The following is a 13,903-nucleotide window of genomic DNA, read 5'->3' on the forward strand; positions in this document are numbered from 1 at the left end:
CACTGAACTAAACAAAGTGTATAATTTGGTGTCAATTGCAAGCTTCTCTGACACAATGAAATTGCTGACATACTTGTCTGAATAAACAACCACTGTTTCAGCGTTATGTCAAATCAAACCTGTTTTTGTTTTTCTAAACGGGACTTACGTGTGAAAACAGTGTGAATTGAACAAATAATTTGTCCAACTGGGACATCAACAGCAAGTAAAACAGATAAAGACAGCTGTAAAATAGACATCAACTGTGCATTTAAAAAAACATTTCTCTAGACACGGAGTCCCTTTTAACCCATATTCCCTCCCCATTCAACGGTATTCTATGCTTGCCGCTGTAGGATATGGAGTTTATGTTAAAGTGAGTCGCGTCCATTCTGAAGCTGTGGGTATTAACCTTCACGCTTCAATACGCCTTTCATGTACAGAGACTTTGTTTGTTTTAGTAGCTTAATTTCCATATCCAAATAAATCATGTTTGTCGATTAAGTCTCAGGTTAAAGTGTGCACGATTCCATTTTTTTCCTCAATATACTTGTACACTGCATTCTTCGTCAAACTCCCTTGACAATGAGCACATTTACAATATTGAAATGTTATGCCACTGATAAAATATGAGGGAATATGTGTGTGACCTGATTAAGATTAGCTCTTGCACACCACTCATTGCACAAAAGGCAGAAATGTATGCAAGAACATGTTCACACAATGTATGCAGTAAAGCCAAGGACTCTCGTGGTCAAGCCAATATACATGGCCTAATTGGTATCTCATATCTATCTTGGTGCTCTATAAAGAGAACTGTGTTTTATAAAAGGAACATGTTTGTTCTGCACAAATGACACATACTGTATGCATGCTGTGCCTGTATGTGAATATAGTGCCATTAAGTGTAATTTGTGCTTCTGTACAACAACCTCTCCAATATAAAACAGAGGAAAAACAAGTTTGCACTGCCCCCCCTAGTTTGCACTATGAATGAGTTCCCCAAGCACTTGGTATACATAGTATGATTATACCATTCACTGGTCATAGTTATTTGACAGGACTCACCCGTAAACTGTACTTCCAGGAGTCCCCTCCTGTTTCTTCCACCGCTAAAACAAAGTAAACAGAGGGATAAAACATTATTTATTTGCCAGACAGAACAGGTGGTTTATGTGTTCAACACAAAATTCACAGTGTTAAACCATAGGCGTCTCTCAGAACATTAAAAACACACATTTTTTAACTTGCCTTCACCTTTTCTACACAGTAAATCATTTTGTGATGGGAAAAAATCAAGGGAACATGCAAGGGAGGTTGCTCAAAATTAGACATTTTTCTCTGGCGCCATCTGCACTAGAGCCATGGATGCAATTAACAGAGTGGGCGCTAATGAGACCATTTCTTTGCCTCGAAACATCTTTATGTGCAATAATCATCTCCCGTTGGTCTGGGATGAACAATAACTCTACGCCGCGATGCTGCATCACACTGTTCAGGAGACAGACAGATATCAAGATAGACAGACAGGTCTCCCGTCACCCCATCCCAATCTCTCTCTCTCTCTCTCTCTCAATGACGTGGTTGACGCTGGCTGTTGTAAAAAAAATCCTGCTGAGAAAGTTCATCAGGAATGCAGCTTTCAGTGTCAGAGTGAAACCATTTTGCATATTGTATGTTATTGTGTGCACCAGCGTTGTCAGTGTATGGCCAGTCATTTGACATGTTCATGGGGCAGGTGGGTGTTGGTGTTTAGGGGATAATTCCAAAACCAAAAACACAATGCTGCTTCAAGCAGTCTGGCCAACATTCCCTTTTGATCGGAAATAAGCACTGCATTTTTTCAAAGGCAATTCCCTAGAGAGTGATGTCAGAGTAAAAATGAAATATTTTAATGCACCTTTTTAGAGTCAGCCATTGTTTTTCAAATGCTCCGTATTCATAATAACTACCAATACCAGTGACCATTACAAATGTCCCCCTGTTAAAAGTAGTGCTACAATGTGACATGGATTCCTCGTGACCTGGAAACACTCTGCCAGAGTCAGCTCCACCAGCCCGGCAAGCACTGCCAACTCTGAGGGGACAATCCCATTTCCCCACCTGCCAAGTAATCACTACAAAAGACCAAATCAAAGGGCAAACATACTTCTCCTGAGGAAAACAAGGCAAAACGCCACGCGGCTCTGCCAAGACTTCCTCAGCTCGGACTGGGGAGTGTGGACAGCCAGATTAAAGGTGAGGGCTAGCTTCTGGCTGTCTGATAGATAACAAGCGCGTAGCACGGTGGCGGCGTCTGACTCGAAGGTTATTTGCTGCTGGCTTGTCCAACCGTTTTACGGCCTGGTGATAAGCGTTTGTTTACTTCGTGGTCACCACAGGGCTGCCTGGGAACATGGCAGTGCTCCTCTCCACTCAGCAGTATTCCCCAGAGCAGAGAGTTATTGGCAGGGCACTCGCACACATCTGTGCATTGCCACCTTCATACAAATGCAGGAATTTTACAAAACGTTACAGGAGTGTCAAGACCAGTCAAGACCTAGGATGTACATGATTAAAGCAACACCTTAAATATGGATTTGGTTTAGTGGTTTTGATCAGTTATTTTGAATGAGTTACTACTTCTTAGATATTAATTAGCTGGCTTGCTGAACAGTCTTTGAACAACTCAGAATATACCCATATTCATATTCAAGTTTGGACGACATATAAAAAATACAATTTAATTTTCTTTTTAAGGAATTTGAATACAAAGCAAAGGTTTTTGTTCTGCTTTTTGTTGCAGCACTCAAACTTAACTGAGCTTAATAATGGCTTTGAAAAGCATTCCCACTGGGCTGTACTACCCTGTCACTCGGATGCCACGTAGTCAAAGCCCAAAACCCAAGTGAGTAATTTCCTTGGCAGTGTGGGATTTCTTTTTTTATCTCTGAGAATGGATCTGACATTGACATGAATACTGTTTACCATTATGTATTGGGCAATAGAATGAGGAGGCGAAGAGTAATGGAGCTGGTGCACCTCAACACTGATTAATTCAGTGTTTACCTTGCAGTTTAGTGCCTGTCTGAATTTTTTCTGAAGTCACACCCACAGTGCAATCCACTGTGTTCAGCCCAAACACAAACTGTAGCTGAAGCAAACGGATTTTTAATACATCCAAGTACATCAAGCACTGAAGCCGCACTTGTTCCAGACAGCTGTGTGCCGGCTGAAGAAGAGAGCAGCCTGTGCAATCGAGGGGGTGCTGGTTGGTGGCTGTTTTGGAAGTCGTTCCTCCTTTGAAGCATCACGGAGTGTTCTCATCCATGGATAAGAACAAAAACTGTTCGCCTCCAAAAGTTCAGGGACGACAGTATGAAAGGGACCCTACTCTCCCTTTTTTTCTGGCTTGATATATTTCATCTACAGATCTGCAAGTAAAAGTTTCTGCTACTGAAAGTTTACAGCTGAGCAATAATACTAAAAAAAAACAACAAAAAAAACGTTGTCACGTCAAGCGTGCAAGGGTGAAAAAGACTGCTTCTTTTTTCCTCACACTGAGAATTGAGACGAATAACAGCTTAACAAAAGTTGTTTTCTACTTCTGTTTTCTATGAAGATGGCAAGCAAAAAACAAAATACTCTCCACACTTCACAAAAAACATGATCCTTTCAGATCGTATCCATATTTCTGACAAACAAACGCTGGTTACATATGTAACTGTGGGTCTACAACTGGTGGAAGACCGCCAGATGGGGTCTGGAGACAAGGAAGTAGAACACCAAACATCCCAATAGACAAACACCAATGCAAACATCAATGCTTGTTGGCTCAGTATCATCTTTGCTGCATGACTCAATTCAAAGGCAGCACAAACGTGCCAGATGCAATGCCAGCACTAAAGCTCTCTCTCCCACACGCACCAAAACACTCTCCCATAAGCAAAAGCTGTGTTTACAGGTCTCTCCCATTTTCTGTCCCATACAAAAAACACTCTCCCACCCAAACACAAGCACCGAAACACACTCTCCCATTGGCACCAAACACTCTCCCATAAGCACTAAAACACAGGTCTCTCCCATCCCATAAAAAAAAAACTCTCCCCCACCGCTCCCACAAGGCACCAAAAACACTCTCCCATAAGCACCAAACACACTCTCCCATAAGCACCGAAACACACTCTCCCATACGCACCAAAACACTCTCTTCCATACACACCAAAACACTCTCCCATACGTACTAAAGCGGTGTTTACAGGTCTGTTTGTATTTTCTGTCCCATACGTACTAAAGCGGTGTTTACAGGTCTGTTTGTATTTTCTGTCCCATACATACTAAAGCTGTGTTTACAGGTCTGTTTGTATTTTCTGTCCCATACGCACCGAAGCTCTCAGGGTCTTCCTCCCACATGGCCAGCTCCTCCTCGGTGAGCAGGAAGTAGTGGGACACCAGCCGTCTGCCGATCTCCGTCAGTGTAGGATGTGTGAAGAAGGCCATCTTGATCTTGTGCGCTTCCAGGCTCTCGGGTTTTGTGTCTGTGGACAGAGTCCAAAGCCTTTAGCATAAGCTCACGCAGAAAGCTATTTGTGGGTATGGAAATGAGGTTAGGAAAGACTTATTGCAATGGTTGCCAACATCATACTTTCTCTCTTAAAGTTGAGGCCGACACTGCCAAGATATACAACTAGCATACATCTTAAAGTTGAGGCCGATACAGCCCAGATATACAAATAGTAATCCTACAGAACTAATCGACCAACACGTATAAAAGTATCAACACAGATAACTCAAATATTTATGGAATCAAACCCATGACGCTAGGATAGATCACATTTTAACTGTAAACAATTGAAATTGAAGAAATGTTAAGTATTCTGCAAGGAGCAACATTATGGTGAGACAGGAAAATTCTAAATAACAAACAAACAAACAAACAAACAAACAAACAAAAAACACTGTTACCACTAACCTTCAATGTTTTTGTTAGGTTTGTAGGCATCGTTCTTGACGATCAACTTGATGAGGTTCATGCACTGGACGATGAAGCGTTCGAACACCACGCCCTCGCCCATCTCCGTGAAAACGTAGCTGACAGCGAACTCAAGTGACCGCTGGATCAGCGGGATGAACGGGTAAGGGTGGGACTCCAGGAAGTCCAAAAGCTACGTCAAAATAAACAATCACTTCAGTTTCGCGTCTAGAAATATACACTGTAGATTAGTGACAGGCATAAGGTAGCTGGTTCATTCGATCTTCGGTGTTGACACACAAAAATGAGATGCTTCATTCGCTGCAGAGCTAACAAGAGTTTAGCGAGCAAACAGGAACAGCCATGTGTGAGGACTCGCATCCATCAATGCATGATTTCCTAGTTAGTCAACACAGATGTTATAAAAGCTCTAAATTGTGGACCCCTTGTGGCCAGGAAACCCACTATGACCCTACTACTCCAGAATAGAGTCAACCAGATATAAAGAATGACTCAGGCCCGGAGTGGATTTTCGGAGGATGAATAATTATGCTAAATTGCTCGGCTAATGAGGGGATGTTTATAATAGGGGAGGAGCACTGCGGAGTTAAGCCACCTTTATTCCTCCCAAAACCCACTCACATCTCCAGTGGAGAAGTCAATGATCACTGAATGCTGCAGATAAGGTTAACATGGGATGCCTGCATTTCAACTGACAGTGAGGATCTACTCATTTAAAATAATGAATAGAAACTGGATACTGATTAATTAAATATCTTCAAATTTGTAGACCTAGTTTAAATAGTTCCAAGTTCATCTTTGAATATGTATTCATCAATGGTTATTTGTGGTGTCAGTTTGACTTACAACTTTGGTGAATAAAATGATGGTCTTCTCTAGTTTTTCTCTGCAGACGTTTCCTGGCTGAACTGGTCGACCTGTAAAGATCAATCATAGAAAAGTCGATATATAAACACACACAGCAATGACTGACACAGAGTACGGAAAAGACTTGTTATGTGGACTGTTCACTGCATTTGAATGGAGTTGAGTTCAGGCCTTGGGTTCCGTAAAGTGCCCTGAGCCAAAATTCACTGCTGGCAGTCTCTATAAAAACAAGATTGGAATTTGACTGAATAATATTTTACCTGTTCAACCAAGGTCCACAATATCTTGTGATGCATTGCATATGGCTTACACCATTTCCTAATCTCAAAAGAGGCACCAGATTCGCAAAATTCTTACATGCATGCTGATTACACACATGAGAGACTGAAAAAGCCTGCATGTCTGTGCAGCCGACATATAGGATTATTTGGATCAAAGAAAGTGGTGGCAAAATGGTCAAAAAGGAGTCATGTAATCAGCGGCACAGGAATAGCATTATTACAAGGTCATTCCGGATGAGTGGTTCACGTCAGTGAGTAAGTTTATTCACACCTGCCAGCAGCTGATAATGGCTGGTGCTCGAGTTAATATCCGCAGCCAGATGGCTGGGAAGCAATCACGGGCAGCCTAGAGTGACACAGTCTGCTCCCTCTGCCTTACATGACAGAGGTGGCAAACGCCTCCATGGAGCTATGTCACGTCCCTGGTTTTTTTTTTTTTTTTGGTTGATGTGGTGATGTGTTAATGGGTTAATATGTGAAGCAAGAACCCCCCCAAATAAAAACAAGAAACCAAAAAAAATCCATTTCCTTTTCTTACAAGTATGTTTTGTTCACTGCAGCCCAATGTGATGCTAAATATTTGAAGATGTACTGTGAGGCACGCTGAATACAACTGAAACCACCGCAAGATTATAAAGCCGGCAGATGTATCAACATCTCAGAGCCAGGGGGGGGTTTCTCTGTTGGAAATATTTCTCTTAACTTCTCTGTTGGAAACTCTTTTCTTGGCAGCACAGTATAGATGCCAGGAGTATAGAGCCGATGCTGTACTGTTCTGATAAATAAAAGATAATGAGTCTACGCAGTGCCGTTACCGGAGTCATAGGTGGTAATACGCATGTCGTAACTGGGAGATGATTCTGACTGAGGCTATGCAGTGGCGTTACCGCAGTCATAGGTGGTAATACCCATGTCGTAACTGGGAGATGATTCTGACTACTTGTGATTTCTTCCTCATCTGTTCAGATTCAGATTTATTTATTCATGTTTGACATGGCAGGGTACGAGCGCATCAAAAAATAGTTTTTATAACAGTGCAGTCTCTATTGCTTCAAACAAGGGGAGGGGTGACATTCAAAGGAAAGAAATATTGTAATAAAGATCATTTACAAAACAGCTTAAAAGCTCTAGGAATAAAAGGGAATTGAAGCCTTTTTAGTTCTACTCATTAGCACTACACTATATGCTGACATATAGAATGCTGGAGTATGCAGCATTCAGGCAGGCAGGAAATCATGGAGAGGAAGAACGGTCCTTTAGTTGGTGAGGGAGCATAGGGTGGCTTCATCACGTCTTTCACTAAGTGCAGCCAACGTTTTTGCATTCTCTGCTGCTCCTCAGACAGACCCTTTGTCATCCACCTCACATTGGGCTGGCATATTCAAAAACTGGACGAATTAAGCTAATGTATATTTACTTTTGAACATCGCATGGGAGACCAGCTCTTCTGGCAACACTGAGATAATGGATCCGTGGCCATGATGTACTTGATGTGAGCATCCCATAACAAGTCAGATGAAATCTCCAAGCAGCTTAAAAGGTGGACACTGCTAATGTGTAGTTCAGAAATGGTTGGAGCCAGAGGAGAGGGAATGTTGGGCTCGCTCCTGACACCGATTAAGTGCAAGACGAGTGACATTAACCCTTAAAGGTGTAGATTTTTTAACATTCTAAGTTCAATTGAAGGTTCTAAAATTCTATGTTGAATTCAATGAACCCAGATATTCTTTAGAACGTTCATTTCTCAACATTCCCGTCACACCGGTGTGACGGTACTCCTTTAAGGGTTAAGGGTAGTATAAACTTGTTATTGTACACATTTGGTATCAATCATTATTGTTTTCTTTATATACTATATTTTGTTAATATTGTACAAATATTTAAGCTCCTTACATATAATAGGCTTGAAAAGTTTAAGGATTAAACAAGGGGAGGTTGTGTTTTGTCATTTTCATAAGATCATTAGAATGGTATGTGGAGTAGCTAGAAGGCACATGAAAATGTATGTGAAAGTACCTCAGTGTATGGTCATTTAGTGTACAAAGTGCCAATGTTGTAACCTGACTCTCTGCCAATGTTGTAACCGATCCATTGGAATGGTGTTTCAGAAGGCTGGGCCTAATCAAAAAATGCTTGCATATGATTGAATAAGCCACTTGTCCGTCATCTATTGACGTGCTACTTCAACCACTCACATCAAAGCCAACCCGTGACGCTGATAACAGTCTCACAGTCGCTTCTCCACTATGTCAGATCTATGAAACTCCCGCCCTGCGTCCTGATTGGCTGAACCATAAAGTCGGTTGCAGAAATCACTCTCAATGGAAGAGGTCCCAGATGGATGTGAGTGAAGCTAGCCGGAGCTAAGCGGAACAAAATTCATCTGGCGAGGGTCAGGTTACCAATGTTGTACCATAGATAAATAAATAGACTCAAAACCATTGTTTTGCCTCAGGGACAGGAATGAAAACGCATTGGTATACAATGTAACTAAGTACCGGTAAGTGTATTTATGTAGAATAAAAATGCCACTTTATACACAAAATGACTAAACTGAACATTACCAAAAATTACAATAACCTTAATTTATCCTTAAAGGAGAATTCCGGTGTGATCTTGACCTAAAGTGTATTGAAACATGATACCGAGTGTGAACGTATGTCTCATAGCCCATCTCGGCTTGTCCCCTGCACTCCAAAATGCATAGATTCCAGTTTCTTCCAGTAGCAGCAACTGGAATCCATGCATTTCCACTGAATTATTATTGGAATCTGATCCCTTATCATACCTGTTCATTCTTACTTTCGTTTACTTCGACTTATCGTGACTAAATTCAAGATGGCTGCAAACGCTAAACTTCGTGAAGATACTGTCTGTATAAATCGTCTTGTAAGTAAACTACCAGTGCTTTTTCAAAGTTCTCAATGTCTCGTTTTAAATGTCAGGGCCCTCAGAAGTCTACCAATGAAGTGAAAAACCTGTCTACCACTATTGAAAAAGCTGTTGGTAGCATCGGCTAACTAGCACCAGATTTTGGAGTGCAGGGGACAAGCCAAGATGGTCTATGAGACATACGTTCACACTCGGTATCATGTTTCAATACACTTTAGGTCAATATCACACCAGAATTCTCCTTTAATATCCTCATGTGCATTTGTTGCAGAGGCCTCAAACATTGGCTCAACATTAATAAAGTATTGTATTTGCAGACAAAATAATCATTGTTGCCAATTGTTGTGGATACAAAAAACCTTTTAGCAGTCCAATCATACTGAGAACCAGGGTAGGAATGGCTATGGCCCTCGTAGCCCCTTGCGTTGGCCGTGATGCCCCTTTGAAAGTCAGAGGTTTACAGGCCACGGTGGCCTTTGTGCCCCCTTCTTTCAATATTCTGCTTTGCGTCCTACTAATAGCGATTTTTATTTAGCCTGTGGCCTGTCAAAATAATCTTAGCATTCACAGCACAAATTAATTTAGTCTTTTACGCTGTGGAGAAAGTGACAGCGCAAGAAAGAAAGTGCGTCCAAATTCACCCATTCTTCTCAGTTGAACTACTTGCGAAGTAGCCTACTCATCATCACACAGACATCACAAGTATCACATGAAAGAGCTTTTTTCAGCTTTTTAAACGATGTTAGCCGATAATTGCTGTGTTGAACGGTTTGCGAGAAAAGTAAATAATATAATTCAATTTAATCATACATTCTACTGAAGGTTTTGCGTCCATGATCTCCCTACCCATTCATCTCTTTTACTTCACGAACCCTTCTTTTAACACATGACAAACCACATGACCTTACCGAACACAAAGGTGTAAAGCAGTCCCCTGTACAGTTAGCCATTCCAGAGTAATCCAGTTTTGAATTTGCAGTACATTTCGACATGCATGGATGTCTCCAAATTTGGGCTTTAAGTTTTACAATGTGGTTAAATTGTTCCACATGATTTCATAACAGGCCAAATACAAAATAAATGTTACAAATATCGCCTAGATATTGGTAAATCAGAGGACAGCTGACTAAGAGTTTGTGAAAGTAGCCTTAATGATCACAAAATCCTAAGCATGCATCTAGTCTATTTGAGTTTCTTAAAGCTGAGCTGTGCTTAAATTGTTCAATACATGATTTTAGAGCAGACCAAATATAAAATAAATGTTATATATAGCCTAGATATTTGTAATTATTAGATGATCAGATGATTTACAGTTCTATGTAATATGTCATGTTTCATGTTTTTGTAATGTTTCATACAGTGATGCAGGTCTACTGCAGTGAATAGGCTAAATACAACTTTGATCAATATTAGGTGGACAAACTTTGATCAAAATCTGAGACAAAGCATTAACTTTGACATCATTGGTCCAGCCTAACCAATAACATTAATCAGGGATTCCTAACGTTACTTCCTACTTCACCTAAACTTTACAAACTGACAATAAACAGCATTGTCAGTCAGGAAGCAATGTATGTAGGCCTACTTTTGCTGTATATAAATGTACACATTCTTCCGACTGCAATTTTGATGTTTGCAGGCGTTGCTACTACAGTTCACCACAGCCACTTTCAAATTTGTATGACTATAGCATCACTATTGACCAACCCTTTTTGGAGTCTGAAGGAAACATTAGTGACTATGTCTCCCTTAAAGGACATCAAGGTGGGCATGGCAAGGCTATGTTGCCAGTTGTATCATAATATCTTAATACAAAAACACAGTCAATCTACAGCCATGGAGACTCAGCAACAGTGACTTCAACAAAACTTCAACTATTCTTCAACTTAAACTTCTTAAACTTCAACTTCTATTGTTCACAGAAAAGTGAGACACTGACAACATTGCACAAATTACGATTATGCTGGCAACACAATTTCCAAAGACAAGGGGTTGGCATCAGTTAGACTCTTCCTTATTCACATGACCATTTAAGCAGAAGCTATTCAGCATGATTGATTTTTTGAGGACCATGGCCAAATCTAATTATGCCTTGAAAAAGTTCCAAAAGCCTTGGCTACGCTTCACTGGCTCTCTAACTCTTTGTGGGGGGAAGCAACTGACATTACTCAGGGCCATCAAAAACAGATTGGCCATTAGAGTAAAGAGATACACAAAACTCCATTAACAGGGTCAATGAAAGCCAAACACAAATCAAACAGTATGAATCATAAGCAAAGAAACAAACACACAAAATATACACTCAACCCTCTTCAGAATAATTCAGAGTTGCACCAGTCACACTTAATGTGTGCTTTATGTGGAACCTTTCGGAATATGAAATGCTTAATATAGATCTATACACCCTGTCTCCTCACAAAAAAAACAAACACTGGGAGGGAAAAATAGAGATACATTTACATTTCTACCATAAGTTAAGTAGTATAGATACTTACAGCACTCCAGAAACTGCTTTAGTCTCTCAAACACAGAGTTCAAAAAGCCCTGGAGGGGGGAATAAAGAAAAAGGAGAACAGATCAGTTGCCTCATCGCTCACTAACTTCACAGCAGTAGAAGCATCTTTCATTGTTATGTCTTTCAAAGGAAAAAAATAGACAACACAACCGGGTGTGATAAAAGTTAAACAAATTCAAGAATGCCAGTTTAAAGACAAATGTCTTCATTAACATCCATCACCCCTGTTCGCCCACACTTCTGCACAAAGCAGTGAGACAAACAGCACGAGCATAAACATCAGGTAGGGCGAGCGCTTGGTTAACTATCGATCAAATGGATTTAAATGACTGCCACGCATTCATGCTAATCACCAGATGTGTCATACGTCAGCAACCAACTAGGGAGGACTTCAATTTGATTCAATTTGATGTAATGAGGCAAATGAGGATTAAGGTGGGGCTATGGGGTGCAGTCGGGTGTCTCAGGGCAGTCTTTAGTATGTTGGGATTGATGCTACATTTTTTTGGTGATTCTAATGATAACTTTGTAGCTCCATTGGTCCAGACAGAGGGTGGGTGGCGGTGGGGGTCTACAGGCAGAGACTGCTTTGAATCAATGGTATTAATCAATGTTGTTGTTAGCCTTATAACCTTATCCAGACAAAAATGTGTATTTATTACACATCATCCAAACAAAACAAACTCCTATAAAGATGACGAGATATTGGACGCCAATGCAACGCTACACATTAAAGAAGTCAGGTAGGCCACAATCAACAACCACTGAGACAATTATATTTTTTTATTGTTAAGTTGGCCTTTAAGAGACACATCATGGTAACCTTATTGCGACTCATTTGCAGAGAAGTGCCACGTAGTGAATGAAGTCAACGCAAACATCTAGTGCTTCGCTGATAAACCTTGTAAGATAAATTTAAAACTTCTAAAAACCTTTTTACAACTAAAGACTTTAAGGAACCCTCATACTGGCAATCATATAGATATTAAGGAAAACCAATCTCAGAAATACTACCAACCTATTTGTACGGCGACAAATTCTATCTGGAGGGCAACACTTTTATCAATTACCAGTTCTACTTGATCTTGTTGGTAGTATTATTACAGTTGGTAGTGTTGGTAGTTTTTTGGTATTACCGGTATGCACCAACAGCAATCCTTCCATTTGCTATTAGCAAGAAGTAGCAGGAGGTTGAGTGAGGGAACTTGAGGGGCATATGTTCTTCACATAGCAGGCGGCAAAATTATGCAGCAGTTATAGTACGCACCATTAAGCAGTATGTCTAGTTGCAACTGTCCCTCCTTCCTTATCCAACGCTAAACTAACACAACCATTGCCAACCGACTGTAGGCTAAATTCAATTAAAATACTGAACAAATATTTCTAATTAACATGCTTATAGACATACAGTTAATCAAAGAGCTTTATTTCTCTCCATGTTTTATTTGCAAAGAGAGGTAAGGCCAGGCAACAAGTCGGACTGGATTAAGTCCATCAAAGTAAGCCAACAGTAGGTTTGATAATTAGATGATTAGTCATTTTCCAGGCATGGTCCTCTTGTTTCCAACTATTATAGACAGACACATCTGAACCAATATAATATGCTGATGAATAATCTTGTATGTACATACCTGATAAAACACAAAATTGAGATGGAATGGTGGCGGTCACATAACATGCTAATTAAATGACTTATCACTCATTATTTCAGTGCTGGCATGACTCCAATGAAATAAAGAAATAACACAGCTGTCAATCAGGTGCCAGCGGAAATCTTCAGAGGAAAACCTGTATTGAACAGTCATTACCCTTGCCATTATAAAAAAAAAAAAATCAAACTGCTACGTTGCTTTGAATTGTGAATTCAAATTTAACTGCCCACTGGTTTGGGATGGAGGCAATTAATGACACATTTTCGGGAAATTTTTGAAGCAGAACTTCTTGGACCTCGTGACAATACCAAATGATAGATTGTCAGTGCCTGTGCAGCACTTTCCCTCGGAAACTGTCCACCGTCCCAAATCTGGGTCTGCTGCCCATAACAGCTTTTTAAAAGCACGTCCGTCCATGCCTGCAGGCAGATAGGCACCAGTGTCTTGACAGCGCAAGGAGACTGTCTGTGGGAACTCTGCAGATGGTACTGAACTGAAGCCTTCATTAATATCTCTTCGCAAGCCAGAGGGCCAATTTGGTTTGCATTCAATCTCTTCCCCTTATTCCCTTATTACTTTATCCACCGTCCACACATGGACGTTATCAGATGACCTTGTGTGGGCAGCTGGCCCATTAGAGAGACTCGCAGACTGCGCAAAAGGCCGATCTTTTCCCGTCATTTACACCTCTGGTTCAGGAGGCTTAAAATCCTCTCACCTAACGGAGTCGCTGGAGGCTGGCTGT

At 40.7% G+C, this 13,903-nt stretch overlaps 1 protein-coding gene across 1 annotated transcript in view; it reads right to left on the minus strand.

Moving 5' to 3' along the window:
- ipo11 (importin 11) overlaps positions 1-13,903 on the minus strand; it is an 86,016-nt gene that overhangs the window by 54,729 nt on the left and 17,384 nt on the right. Inside the window, exons 8-12 of the mRNA XM_048236410.1 lie at positions 11,487-11,535; positions 5,798-5,868; positions 4,931-5,123; positions 4,344-4,496; positions 1,048-1,091 (exon numbers count right to left, since the gene is read on the minus strand). Of these exons, the coding sequence (XP_048092367.1) occupies positions 1,048-1,091; positions 4,344-4,496; positions 4,931-5,123; positions 5,798-5,868; positions 11,487-11,535 (510 nt within the window). The remainder of the gene's footprint in view (positions 1-1,047; positions 1,092-4,343; positions 4,497-4,930; positions 5,124-5,797; positions 5,869-11,486; positions 11,536-13,903) is intronic.

This window comes from Alosa alosa, chromosome 24, assembly GCF_017589495.1.
Source record: "Alosa alosa isolate M-15738 ecotype Scorff River chromosome 24, AALO_Geno_1.1, whole genome shotgun sequence".
NCBI classification, from domain to species: Eukaryota; Metazoa; Chordata; class Actinopteri; order Clupeiformes; family Clupeidae; genus Alosa; species Alosa alosa.